The following is a 12,879-nucleotide window of genomic DNA, read 5'->3' on the forward strand; positions in this document are numbered from 1 at the left end:
AGAACTCCATTCTGCAGTCTCAGAGAAACACGTACAGGCAATTCCTCTGGATGGTAGCTCTGGCTTACTGCATATCTTTTTGGATAGAAACGTATTTGCTCTGTCTGAAGTGCAACATGATAAAGAGGTAGGAAATAAGTAGTACATTTACACTATACATTTACATTATAGGAACAGAGCTTACGTGGGCAAGTACCTTCAACTGGAAGCTCACTTTTGAACCCATGCATTGGCGTAACTAAGGGAGTCACCCATCATTTCAATGACTTCTTTGCCTGGAGAACCAGAGGGTTAACCCATCTTTGGTTTTCTGCATGGAAAGGCACCTCCCCACAGCTTCACCCCACTCCTGCTGTGTATGGGTGGGTTTCCCGGGGTGGCGGCTGCTGCTGGGGGCTTCAGCCGCGCCTCATAAAGGGGAGCAGCCCTCTTCCTTCCCCTGCTGCCTTAGCAGTGGTTTCACCCTTTCCTTGCAAAGCTTCCCTGCAGGATGGCTGAGGGCATCCTGTGGAGGAGAGCAAGTCCGAGGAGGAGGCAGGCAGGGAGAGCATCCCCCCTCCGAGCTGCCGCTGCTGCTGAAGCCGTGCAGGAGCCGTCGGTGTGGCTCCCCAGAGTTAGTTGCTCAGCAACCAGAATCAATTAATATGCTTTGCAGAAAGTGCAGGGGAAGCCCGCGCTGCTGTCAGCGAGAAGGCAGGAGGCTGAGGGTGACTCAGGATCCCACCCCAACCTGACACCCATTCAGTCCCACCCCATCCTCTCCAAGCCCCGTGTTAGCTACTATTCTTTATCCCTTTTTCTTTCCCTACAATGATTTAGAGACTGTGTCCCCAAATCCTTCAGGCAAGGCAGCTCCTTGCTCAAGAACTCCCCTGCTTCAAGGGTTTTGCTGTTAGATCTCATTTGGGGTTATTTCTCAAGCTTTCTCCAATGCTTTTCTAGAAATTCTAATGTTCATGTTCACTGGGAAGGGAAAGGGACAGCTGATGCTTTGATCAGATCATTTAAAAGATTCCTCAGGATGAGAAGGGTTGTTTGGTAGCACACGGTTGGCAGCAGTAATGAAAATGCATCATGTGTGAATTGGGAAAGTTTTTGTCTCTTCCTTTATTACAGGTAATCAGCACCGTATATATGAGACCAAAGAGGTAGATTGTTGTGAAACACATAGGTAATAGAATGAATGAGGGGTTGTTATTTTTTCCCCTTTTCTCTGCATAGTAATTTCAGGGCTTCAGTAAGGTATTGTTTTCTTTTTTTCTTTTTCTTTCTTTGATTTTCTTTGGAGTCCCTCTGATGACACCACGAATCTGGGAATGAAAAACTTCTTCGTGCTGATTGGAAATGGCATTGCGGAGCTGAAACTTAACTGGCGGAAATATATCTCCTGAAGAAGAAAATATAATGCACTTTAAGGATCTGGCTTCTGGTGAAAAATTCAAGCCTAGAGAAAACTTGTCCGCTTTGTTAGGAAGAATGGGTTGGACAATTTTCCTCAATTCCACAGGATATCTGAGTGCCATGCTGAGCTTAGTCTCTGCAGCATGCTCTGTGCTTCTCATCTCTTCCTGATGCACTGCATGGTAAGGCCTTTTTCTTTCCCTTAATAATAATATTTCTGTTATGGTGAGAGCTAAAGATACTACCAATAATCACCTGAAAATTAAAAAAATGTAAAATGCTAACAAAAGAACATTTGTCAGTATGGCTGTTTTCCAGGAGCAAGTGTTCTGATTACTGCAGCAGCTTTATAAGATCATTTCTGTCTTTTTCCCTTGATTTTTGGCCGTATGTGTTTGCGTGTGTGCACACCTGTGTTATCAGCTGCACTTGGACTGGAACTTTGGTAGCTATATTGTAGATATTTCCAGGTTAAAGGGGATGTTTAAGAATTTGCTCTGACATTTCTCTCTCTTTTTCCCTCCCTCCATTCCCCTCCTCCTGCCTCCTCTTCCTCTCTCTGTCTCTGTCTCTCTGGGGTCATGGTGCTACACCTTCCCTGCACCTCAGTTGTGTACTGACCACTAGAAGGCAAAAATAGTAGGGAAAATAAATCCTTTATGAACATAAGAGTAGTTACAAATCTGTATTTTCTGGATAAACAAAAGCTACAGAACGGTTTTCAGAGTCTGCTAGCTAATGCAAGATCTGCAGGTACAAAAGATTTATTTATTTTTCCCCATGGGAAACGAGTATCAAATGCAGAATCAGATCCTGTTTTATGTACAGGGTGAGGCAGATTCCTTTTACATGTTAGAAAGTCAAAAAAAAAAAAGACCAATGTGAATTATGACAGTTACTTTTTATTACCTAAGTCACAGCAAAAGTAAGCAAACCCAGTATGAGATGTTCTCATATCAAGTAATTTCTGTCATGTACTAGTGGAGTGTCGGGAATGATTGTAAATGAATTCAGTGAATGTTGCAAGATTTTGTTCATTAACAGCTGTAATTTGCCTTCATCTTCCCGGATGAGAGGTGCTAGGAGAGTGTAAGGTGATGTTATTAACTAAATAACCGACTTACCACAATTTAGGGTCATTATTAGGAAATTGCCAAGCAGATCAGGAATTATAAAGTGAGTGAACTGAGACAGAACAGCTTAGCTTTCCAGAAAACCTAGTTTACTTGGATTCCTGTTTCAGTAACATAAGGTAGAACTAAAAGATGTAAGCGTGCCAATGGTAAATATATATATTTTCTTCTCCGTTCTGGTTGATCAGTGAATTTGAAAGAGAGAAACGTGACTGCCCCTTGAGGAGCAAACCATGATAAGGGCCTGCCCCACTCTGAGGGCAAGTCGTACAGTGTTTTACAAGACTTAAAATGGGCCAGAAGTGGGGCTGTGTGGCAGGTGTCACAGGCACTCCAGCTGGGTATGGAGGTGATGGAGTCCTGGCAGTAGGTTCTGAGAGTGAGGGGGATGCAAAAAGCCAAAGCAAAACGCCGAGCCAGGCCAGACCAAAACAGCTCTCATGAACTGAGTTTAAAAGCTTAATACCTATTCAAAGAATCAAATTTTGTGTCAATTCCTGACACACCTTCTCCTTTTGCAGCGAAGGACTTCATAAGGTAGTTTTTAGAGAGAGAATGGAAATGCAGCTTTTTAAAATCACTGCAGCAGGAGGAAAGTGAGATGATACAAGGATATTCCAGTAGTTTGATAGTTTTTCAGAATGGTTCAGAGGAACCAGTCTTGATTTTAAGGAGTAAAGGTTCAAAATATGCATACATGTACAATGAAGTAGATTTTACAATCTAAAATACACAAATATTTTAAGAGTCGATAAGGAAGACTGAGGAAGGATAAGACAACAGAAAAATGTCATCTTCCAAACTCCATTGTTAAAAGAATCTCTTACTTGTGGAAGTAGTCCTCTGTGCTCTTTACATGAACAAGGGCTGCATCCTAAATTCAAATTTCCTACTGCAAATCTCCCCTCACATCAACAGGTCTATTTCAATCAATGGGACAACTCATATGAGTAAGAACTACTCATGTGAATAAATTAGAAAGGGTTTTGTAAGACCTGTCCCATTGATTGTCATGGCAACAGATTTATTAGGCTTCTGGCATAATTTGTAATTCCCTTCTAAACAGAATCATTTTTCCTTTTACTCATATGAATCCTTTTGCCTTGTAATTAGGACAAGAAAAATAGGTCAACTGCATTCTGAAAGATCGTACAACTGTATAGAGATGTTAGTGAAGAATTATCAGAGTATGCAAAGTTTACTTTTATTAGTGATCTCCAAATCCAAGAGGAGTGTATTCTTATTGGAATCATTCATTGTTTTATTTATTTCTGTGACTGTATTAACATTGTTACTAGGTATTATTGTCAATTGCTCTGGAAAGTCATTAAAAAGAATAATTTATATATCATTGAACTTATAAAAACATTCACTATTATTAAGTAAAAGGAGACTTACCACAGTCTTCTACATTAAATATGTTCGTTCTTTTAGTTAATGCATGACATTTAGCTCTTTTCTAGATCTAGAAATGTGTTTATATAGAATAAAAGCCCAATTTGAAGTCATAATCATAGCAAGCTTCCTACAGAATATATATATAGTCATATTAAAACATCTGGATTTTAATCCCCCATGAAATTTTGTGTTTATAGATGTCCATATTATTAGGATATATATTACATAAGTAATATTTCCTTCATTGTACATTGTAAAAACAGTTCGTTTTCAGAATACAATATAATAGAAATTCTTTTTGAAGTGCACTGGGTTATGCATTACGGAAGAAAGAAAAATACTAGAAAAAGCAAGCATAGTAGCCTTTAAAATGTGTCCAATACACTAATGCAGCAATAGGTTTTTTTCATTTATCTCTGTAATAACAACATATATATAGCAAGAACAGTTCATTATTTTCTAAGGAGTAGGTGATTCTGAGGAATACACTTTTGTACATGATATGGGATGTTCATTGTGTTTAGCAGACATTTCTGTCAATGATTTACAGAGACAGACCTCTTTCTTTCATGTCATTTTTCATCATTTACTTTAAACAGTTGTATAACAGCTGTATTTGGCTTTCTGTGAATTCTAAAACAAGTGAAAGTAATTTTCTTTTATTCTGGATACTATTCAATAAGGGTCTGATGCTGAAAACACACATTTAATTTCAATCCATTGAACTGTTTCATTGGATAAAGTATGTGAATTAGAGCTTGAATCATCTGCACGATCAGGACAGTTATAGTGAGCAATGGAAATACTTTCCACGCTTACAACAACTACTTGTAATCAAGAAAAATGTATTTTAATAATATAACACACAAGAAATTCCTGTACCTGGAATGCCTTGAGCGGTCTTGATACATGACCCATCAAAAAACTGATTTGCAAGGCCCACTAAAATAAAACAAACAAACAAACAAACAACAACAAAACTGAGTCTTAAGGTTTTGTTGCTTAAACATAAATAGCCATGGAAAGTATATTCATCTTTCAAGAAATTTCAGTTGATCAGCAACTGTGTTTTCCATAAACCAGGATAAAAAATTGAAAAGGCAAAGTTTTTTAATAACTGAAAGCTCTAAAAGCTCATATGTAATGAAATACCGATTTTGAAATGACCTGTTTCATTTTAACATTATTATTCAGACTCTCATTTTTGTAACAAGAAATTGCATATATGTCTGTTTTTTTCAGTGAAAGTTTACAACACTTAAAATCTCTCTCTCTCTTTTTGCTCAGGGATTTTTATTTTTTTTAATTAATTAATTAATTTATTTATTTATTTTAACTAGATTTGTCATAGCTGTCCCAATATTTATTGTCTCTTACAGGTCAGCTCTTTAATTGCAAGCTCCCTGAAGGGCCATCTTCAGCACTACACATTGTATATCCCTATATTGCTGATACTGAACAGCAGTTCCTACCAGCTCTATGGTAGATGTAAGTTCTGATTGTGATTCCCTCTTTTTATTATTTTTGTGTCTCCAGTAAAAAACAAGCCTTTATTTGTTGTGAGTTTTACAGATACCATAAGAGGTAGTTTCTATTACAAAAAAACTTTGAGAGGCCTTCAAAAGGCATACAGGCAAGAGGTAGAATTAATGAAGTATTAATATCCTTATTAAATAGGTAAGGAACTGAGGAACAACAACAACAACAAAAATGCCCAAAGCTATACTGGCAGGGAAGAGTTCTGAATTGAACCCAAATGTCCTCATTCTCAGTTCATCACTGTCCCTGCAAGGTTGTTCTTCATTTTCTTCATTTTTGCTTAATGACTTGCATTTGGACTTTTAAGTTAATATTAGTTGAAGTGTCAAATGTGAAATTACTGATACGTACTTCCTTTCCAGTGTGACACAGGTGTCCTAAAAATTCTTTTTTCTCTCCTGAGCTGTTCCGTTTGAATGTAACCATTAATTATGCAATTAACTTACTACAAAGGGGAAATATATCCTAGATTGAAGAGAAAATTCTAAATAGAAATATACTAAATATCCCATGCAGATTCAGGTATGTACATATGTGTTTATGCTGTCAGAATTTAAGGATAGCTGTGAGGGCTCTGTAATAGCTTTGAGGGCAGAATCAGATTTAAACAGAAAAAAAATATACGGTTAAAACATAAAAAGACTAGTGATTTGTTTTCTAGAATTCACAGAGATCATTATGAATACAACACTTACAGAAAGATGACACAGAGAATATGATACCTAACAGAGATTCTTATTAACGATGGTCTGACTCTTCTGTCCAAGCTAATCTTTCAGCTTTTTTTAGAATATATGAGTGTTTTAAGTTCAAACACATAGATACTTAAGAACTTGTCATATGCCCCCTATTTTTTTATTTTATTTTTTTTTAATAACAGCGACTAAGGGATCCAAATACCTGTAAGAATATGAATATGGGATTTATAACAATTGTATATTTCGTACAACATTAATAGATCAAGAAAGTAAATCTAATTATTATAATAAGGTAATCATTGAACCTCAAAAGGTAAGGCAGATTTTATTTGGCTAAGGAACATTGAAAAATAACCACAGAAGTCCATGAACATGAATAAAGAAATTTATTCAAGGTAATGGCCTCAGAAATAAGAGACATAGGGAAAAATACTTGATGAGCTTTGATGAGTAGACTTTGATGAAACAAGAAAGTGCAAAATAGGTAAACAATGTCTGGTGCAACTCTTTATGAGAAAAAGAATGGGAGAATGCCTGTTCTTGCATTAGTTTTAAACCAAGGTAGACAGAAAACAGTGGTGTGACTAGAAAGCAGCATGGTCTTCATGATTATAAATCATATCTTAATTGTTTGTTACCTGTTTAATGTGGAAATTAATGTAGTACATATCTTTAATATCTGACTTCTGAAAATTTGGAATTTATCACTTTATAATATATGACCATCTGATAATATATGACTCTAGATATTGAAAAGCATCAATTTCTACTTCAGGTGAAAGTGTGATAAATTTGATAAGAAAATTTAGGACTTCACTTTGACACGTGCTGAAACTTAGCAATAGTGTCTGTAAAGTGAGGTGCTACTGAACTAAGTTAAGAGTATCAGAAACTTCCCTTAAGGAATGCAAATTTGATGTTTGAAAACAAAGCCATTTAACCTGTTGGACTCAGAAAGCAGATGGCAAGAGCATTTATTGAGATCTGTGGCCTGTGTAACGTTGGGATTTCTTTTTTGTTTTGTGCCTAAAATTAAAACTGCTTGAAAGGATTTTGTTCGGGTATTCATAGCAAATTTAACTTTTCACTGACTATGGAAGCAGTAAAACACTTAATAGACGGAGACAGGATTTTGGAAGAGCTTTTAAAGTATTCTTGAAAGTGTTTTTTAATGGATGACCACAATGACCCTTAGGATAGTACTGTTTCTCTGCTGCCAAACATAATACTTGCTCTCTACCTGCATTAAACAATGCTGGAAATCCAAGCATTCCTTAAGAAGAGGCATCCATTGCACTGATGTCATTTCCATTTGTGTTAGGTTCCTGTGTTTTCATTCCACAGCAAATGCTTTACATTGCATGAAAGTGCTTTGGACCTTGGCACAGCTGGATGTGTTCTAAAAACACTGCTACAAAAATGTCTGTCAATCTACGTTGTACCTGCTCCTCTGGAACCATTCTGAGATATTGCATATTATAAAGGGAACTAAGAGTGAAATGCAATGTACCTGATAATATTTTTTTGAATACTACTAACATATATGAGCCTGTTGAGGAGGGCTGGTCCATTACTTCTGCTCCTGATTGTGATCCCTCAATTCCTGCATCTGCTCCTGCATTTTCTTAATGAATTGTAAGGGATCATTGGTATCTTTGACTCTAGTTGTCCCTACCCCAACACCAAAATCATGCAATGGATGTTTAATGCAGAAGGGCTCACAGAGCATCTGCTCCATCCGTTCATACTTACCACAGAATAATTCCTGACCTCCTCATTGAATTTTAGAAAGCTAGTAAAGAAAATTAGTGAAAACATATCTTCAGTGTTTCACAAGTGATAGAAGAAAATCACTAAAGCCTTACATTCCTAAAAATAAAACAAAATAAAAGAAAGAAAAAGGTGGATAGATATTACAAACAAAGTCCTACAATCAGATTCCTTTCTGATCTCTAACCTGGCTTTCAGTGTATTTATGAGCACATGCAGAAGGCACACCAAGTGGATATCAGGGAGATTTTACCATCAGAAACACTAGTGCTCCATACCTCACATCCTGTTCCTACCCACGGCCCTTCTCTGGAACCTCTCCTGGAGGAGCACCATCTCCCTGCAGAAGTCAAGTTAAGCGTGAATAGAGAAATAGTCTTTCTTCGTCCCTGCAGGTTAAGCAAGGGATTAGTACATGATGCAAATAGACAGAATCAATAAGCAGTTTCTTTTACAAAACAAGGGAGACCTTCCTGACATCCATTCTTTAGTGGTAATCCCAAACATTTTTAACAAGTTTCATGGATTATGTCTGATTCTTCCTCAGCCCTCAGTGACATCACCAAGAACAGGTCCCTCAGCTGTATTAATGTGTGCATAAATGGTGTCTCCCAGGTGGTTAAACAAATCAGATAGTACTCCTCATGACACTGCCGTGTCTTACTTTCTGTCTTGGTCTATGAGCTCTGTCAGCATGGTCTCATAGCTTCTGTCTGTCGTAGATCCTCTCTACTCCCCAGTACTAAGCCAAGTCCTTGCACACAAAACTCAGCTTTCATCTGTGTGCTAGCACAGGATAACTGATACTGCTTTTAGAAATATAATCCATTGAAATGCAATGAGATGAGATGCTTTGGATATCTGCTTTTTTAAGGAAATTGCAACCAGGTAGGACTTTTCCACTTCAGCTGCTTTGATTTGCTTTACACTTTGGGTGTGAAATACAGTGCATGAACACGTCCTCTGTGCTGGGGTAAGAGCTACCATCCTACTTGGTACTGTCACATCTGGGCTGAATTGAAGAGGAGCCAGAAAATCTGCACTTCAGATAGTCCCCATAGCCCCAGTTCCCCACAGACACACGCGGCTGGGCTGAAGCTTCTATCTGCTTCACACCTCTGTTTCCCAAGTGTGGAGGTACGAAGTCCCCTCCCTTCTTCCACTTATATAAGATGTAAAGATGCTCAGTTCTTCTAGAAACCAGGTTACAAACAGAGTAATTCAGCTTCCAGATCTGTTCAGCAGGGCGACTGAACCTTGCTTGTGTGTCCCAAGGTGAGGATTAAACTGTTAATGTTTGTAAAAAGCTATGTAAATGCTCTGTATCATGCTGACAGGTCAAGTACTGCATTGCTCACTGGCTGCTTCTCCTGACAGCTTAAGATATATGACAAACAATGTCTATGCTTTTCAGCTGATGTTCACTGATGTATCTTGACTGGCTTAACTCTCTCAGGGTTTGGCCCTCCGTCTTTAGCTCACTGATGGGTGATAACAGCACAGATATGCAAGGCTGCTTTCCACATAACCTTGGATACAATAAATACGTCAATTTATGTTTGTGCAGGACTGTTAACTCAAAAGAAACCTCTTGATTCTCCTGTAGTATGAGTGCAGTTCATGTCCTGAAGGACACATGGAAAGCAAAGAGGGGAGATGGAGCTCAGTTCCCTGCTTGGCTGCAGGCAAGGAGGCAACAGCAGAAGTTGCTTCTGCAAAACGTTGACAGGGATGAGTAGCTAGTTTCACTGACTGCATTACCATGTACTTGGTCCTGTTATCAACATTACATATGGATTTTTTATGTTGATTTTTGGTATGAATGAATAATATTTTCATTATCTTTAATGCTTTTTGCGGTTAGGGTCATTTTTCACTAATCTTTGCTTATGTCTCTGTGGGTTTATCTGTATTTTCCTAAGCTGGAAAGTAATGCTTCGGCACATACAGGGTAGGGACTGTTCTCAGCACAAACTATTACTAAATGAAAACAGGACATCTAAAAGGAAGGGACTTTCTGTGAATCTTTGTTGTTATGTGATCCTCTTCTTTGAGGCTACTAGAGCTAATAATTCACTATGTGGATCATTTTCTGGGACTAGCAGGGATATGGGCTTGAAGCATATGCTAGCATTGATTAAGTTATGAAAAAGTATTTTTTGTTTCTGCCACTATTGCTTGTCTGGGCAGCTTTTGTTTTTAAAGCCTGATCCAATTCCTGGTGGAGTCCGTGAGAATCATGCCGCTGGTTTCTTTCACAGCTAGATCACACCACTGGCTAGTTTCACCATTGCCATCAGTATGCAGCTGTCATGGTAGAACAGACTTTGGTTTTGTACCTTCTTTCTTTACCTGATTTTTTATTTTATTATATATATGTGTATATATATATATATATATTACTGTTTCAGAGTAGCAACAGCCTGTATAAATGTACCCAGCCTGCATTGATCTAGCTGGCTTAAGTAACAGGCAGAGGAAAGATGGTAGGACACGGGCTTCAGGTGCATCTAATGGGTGTAGCAGGAAGGTGGCAGTGGTTTCTGCTCTACAGGGATGTGCAGATTGTACTTACTGGGAGACTTCTGCTTCCACCTGGCTGCGGTGGAGCCAGCTTGGGCACGGTTAAGTGTGCAGCAGTCCCATGACTGCAGCAGAGATATAGCCCATGTCAGTTATAAATGACTGCAAGTTGGAGCAGGAATAATTTATAAGCCAGGTTTGGAAGGTTTCAAATACCTTGTTTACTGCATTGTTAAAAAAATAAAAAAGGGTAAAATTATAACAAAACAATGAAGACCAAATAGCTGTAAATCTTCCTTAGATGAGATGTCTAGTAAAATTCTAGCATTATAGTTTTGACAGCAAAATGACACAGAAAAACAAAAATTAGCATTTACAAGAAATCAGGAATGAGAAAAACAGAAGAAAGGCAATAGAGATTTGTGCTAGGAGAGGGATTGTGGCTCTTGAGAGCAGGCAATGTGCCATCTATGAAGAGCAGTCAGTTTTGCAAATCCCTGTTTTCCTAGTTAGCAATTACCACCTGGCAACAGCGAGGGAGAGGCAGCCCATGCAGTGCTTTGCTCGGGTGGAAATCTGGTGCTTTAATAAAATGTTTGGTAGCTCTGCACAGTGTCCTCCTGCAACATATACCTGGGGAGAGAGTGCTAATGAGCGAGGAGGTGGGAGATTTCGTATCTCTGAACCAGAATCTTTCGTGATGACCAAGCTCATGGTGGGTTCCTACTGGGACCTCAGAGGCCCTACCCCCCAGTCTCCACCTGGTGCTTTGGCCACCCAGCCATCCTGCCTGTAAGAGTATGTTTGCAGATATAAAAATGTTATTTCAAGCATTGTGTGGAAGTGTTTGTCCTTAACTGGATGTGAAGAGTGTTGAGGGTGACACAGTCATCCTGCTGGTGGAGCACGGGTTACATGCAGATATCTTTGAGAAAGCTATTCTGATCTTATTTATTTGCAAATACCTGCATTTGGTGAAGTGCTGTGCATTTGTAAGTCGTGCACATTTTCTCCTCAGTAATGTATACTTTAGCCCCAGGGGGAATGTGGAGAGAGTGTCTGTGACCAGAGCGGATGACTTCGTCAGAGGAGGGAAGTTGCCCAGCCTTACTGGCAGATTTTTCTGAAGGGTTTCCCAAGGCCAGCCTCCAGAAGCATTACTGCAGAGATGCTTTTGACATTTATAGTCCAAGAAGCAGCAGAGTAAAACACTGTCAGTGGGTTTTTATAAATAACTTGGTTCTTAGATTATTAGGGAGGGCTTGAATATAGCTATGAGTTGTACAACCCTAAGCTTCCCCTTGGAAGAACTCCATCAGCCCACATCCATCTTTCTTTCCTTCCCAAGCACAGTGAACTGCAGCAATGCTGCTTTGCTCTGAAACTACTCGCAACCACCCCCTTTGCTGCACTCTCTAAGCAAGTTCCAGTGAAGAAAGGACTGGAGAAAGGATGAAGGAATTGGAAGTAACTGGGAGAAAAATAGCAATGGACTTGGGAAGGCAAGCTCAGGAGTCCTTGGAATGTTTGTTTTCAGAAATAAACCAAAAACTGTTCCTGGCTACAGCAGGCTTCCTGAAAATTTGACAGAAGTAATCTCTTATCCATAAAATAGATTATTCTTTGAAAAATAACTGGAATCTCTATTACCAACCTATACAAAATGGAATGTCCAGGTTTAAAATCTAGATGCTAGCATAGGTCCTGCTCTGATTATAGTCAAAAAAAGTAGGCAAGAGTAATTAGGATGCAGGCAGATTTGCATCCCGTAGACAGATTTTCAAATAACAAAATGAATATAAATATTGAATCTATGGAAAGAAAATGTCCATTATTAAAATCAAGCCACAAGCTTGCACCATGAAAAAGCTTTCTTCTTTGACACAGCTGTCAACCCCACTGAGATTTTAAATTGGAGTTTGTCTAGTGTAAATCTCAGTTTCTATTTAAAAAGCAAAGTCAGAAACATTAAACTTTTGTCTTGGGTTTTTAAAATATAGGAAAGCTAATATAATTGCTGTACTAATGTAGAGTTATGAGCTTTTAGGCTCTCCAGTTTTTGGCAAAGAACGGTTACGTCTTTTGATTCATGGGATAAGACATTTTGTTATATAAATTTGCCATACACTTCCTCTTCAAAAAAAAAAAAAAAAAATCATCCTTTCCTCTTGCCTGGACCATTTGGCATGTCTGTATGGTTTGTAACTCACTCTAGAGCTGGCTGCATTTCAGTAACCAGTCACTTTGCAGAGTTTCTGTATGAATTATTGGAGTGTGTATAGCATCTGGAGATCTAAGGAGTTGAAAGTATGTTTCAAATGTCCAACTGTAACTTGAAAGGGTTCCTAAGATCCGGAGTCAGGTGTAACAGTGAACTGTCTATGAATAAGGCAGTGCCTACACCAAGCTCTACAGAA

The 12,879-nt window shown here is 38.5% G+C and overlaps 1 protein-coding gene across 12 annotated transcripts in view; it reads left to right on the top strand.

Annotated features, from left to right (window-relative positions):
• TUNAR (TCL1 upstream neural differentiation-associated RNA) overlaps positions 1–12,879 on the top strand; it is a 161,682-nt gene that overhangs the window by 132,497 nt on the left and 16,306 nt on the right. For 6 of the 12 annotated variants that reach the window (XM_066998303.1, XM_066998304.1, XM_066998305.1 and 3 more), the window contains one exon: positions 1,289–1,583. The exons of 2 other annotated variants lie outside the window; for them this stretch is intronic. In XM_066998303.1, coding sequence (XP_066854404.1) covers positions 1,545–1,583 — 39 coding nt within the window. In that variant the 5' untranslated portion in view covers positions 1,289–1,544. 4 more of the 12 variants (XM_066998312.1, XM_066998311.1, XM_066998309.1 and 1 more) reach the window with 3 other exon arrangements.

The sequence above is a fragment of the Anser cygnoides genome, chromosome 5 (assembly GCF_040182565.1).
Source record: "Anser cygnoides isolate HZ-2024a breed goose chromosome 5, Taihu_goose_T2T_genome, whole genome shotgun sequence".
NCBI classification, from domain to species: Eukaryota; Metazoa; Chordata; class Aves; order Anseriformes; family Anatidae; genus Anser; species Anser cygnoides.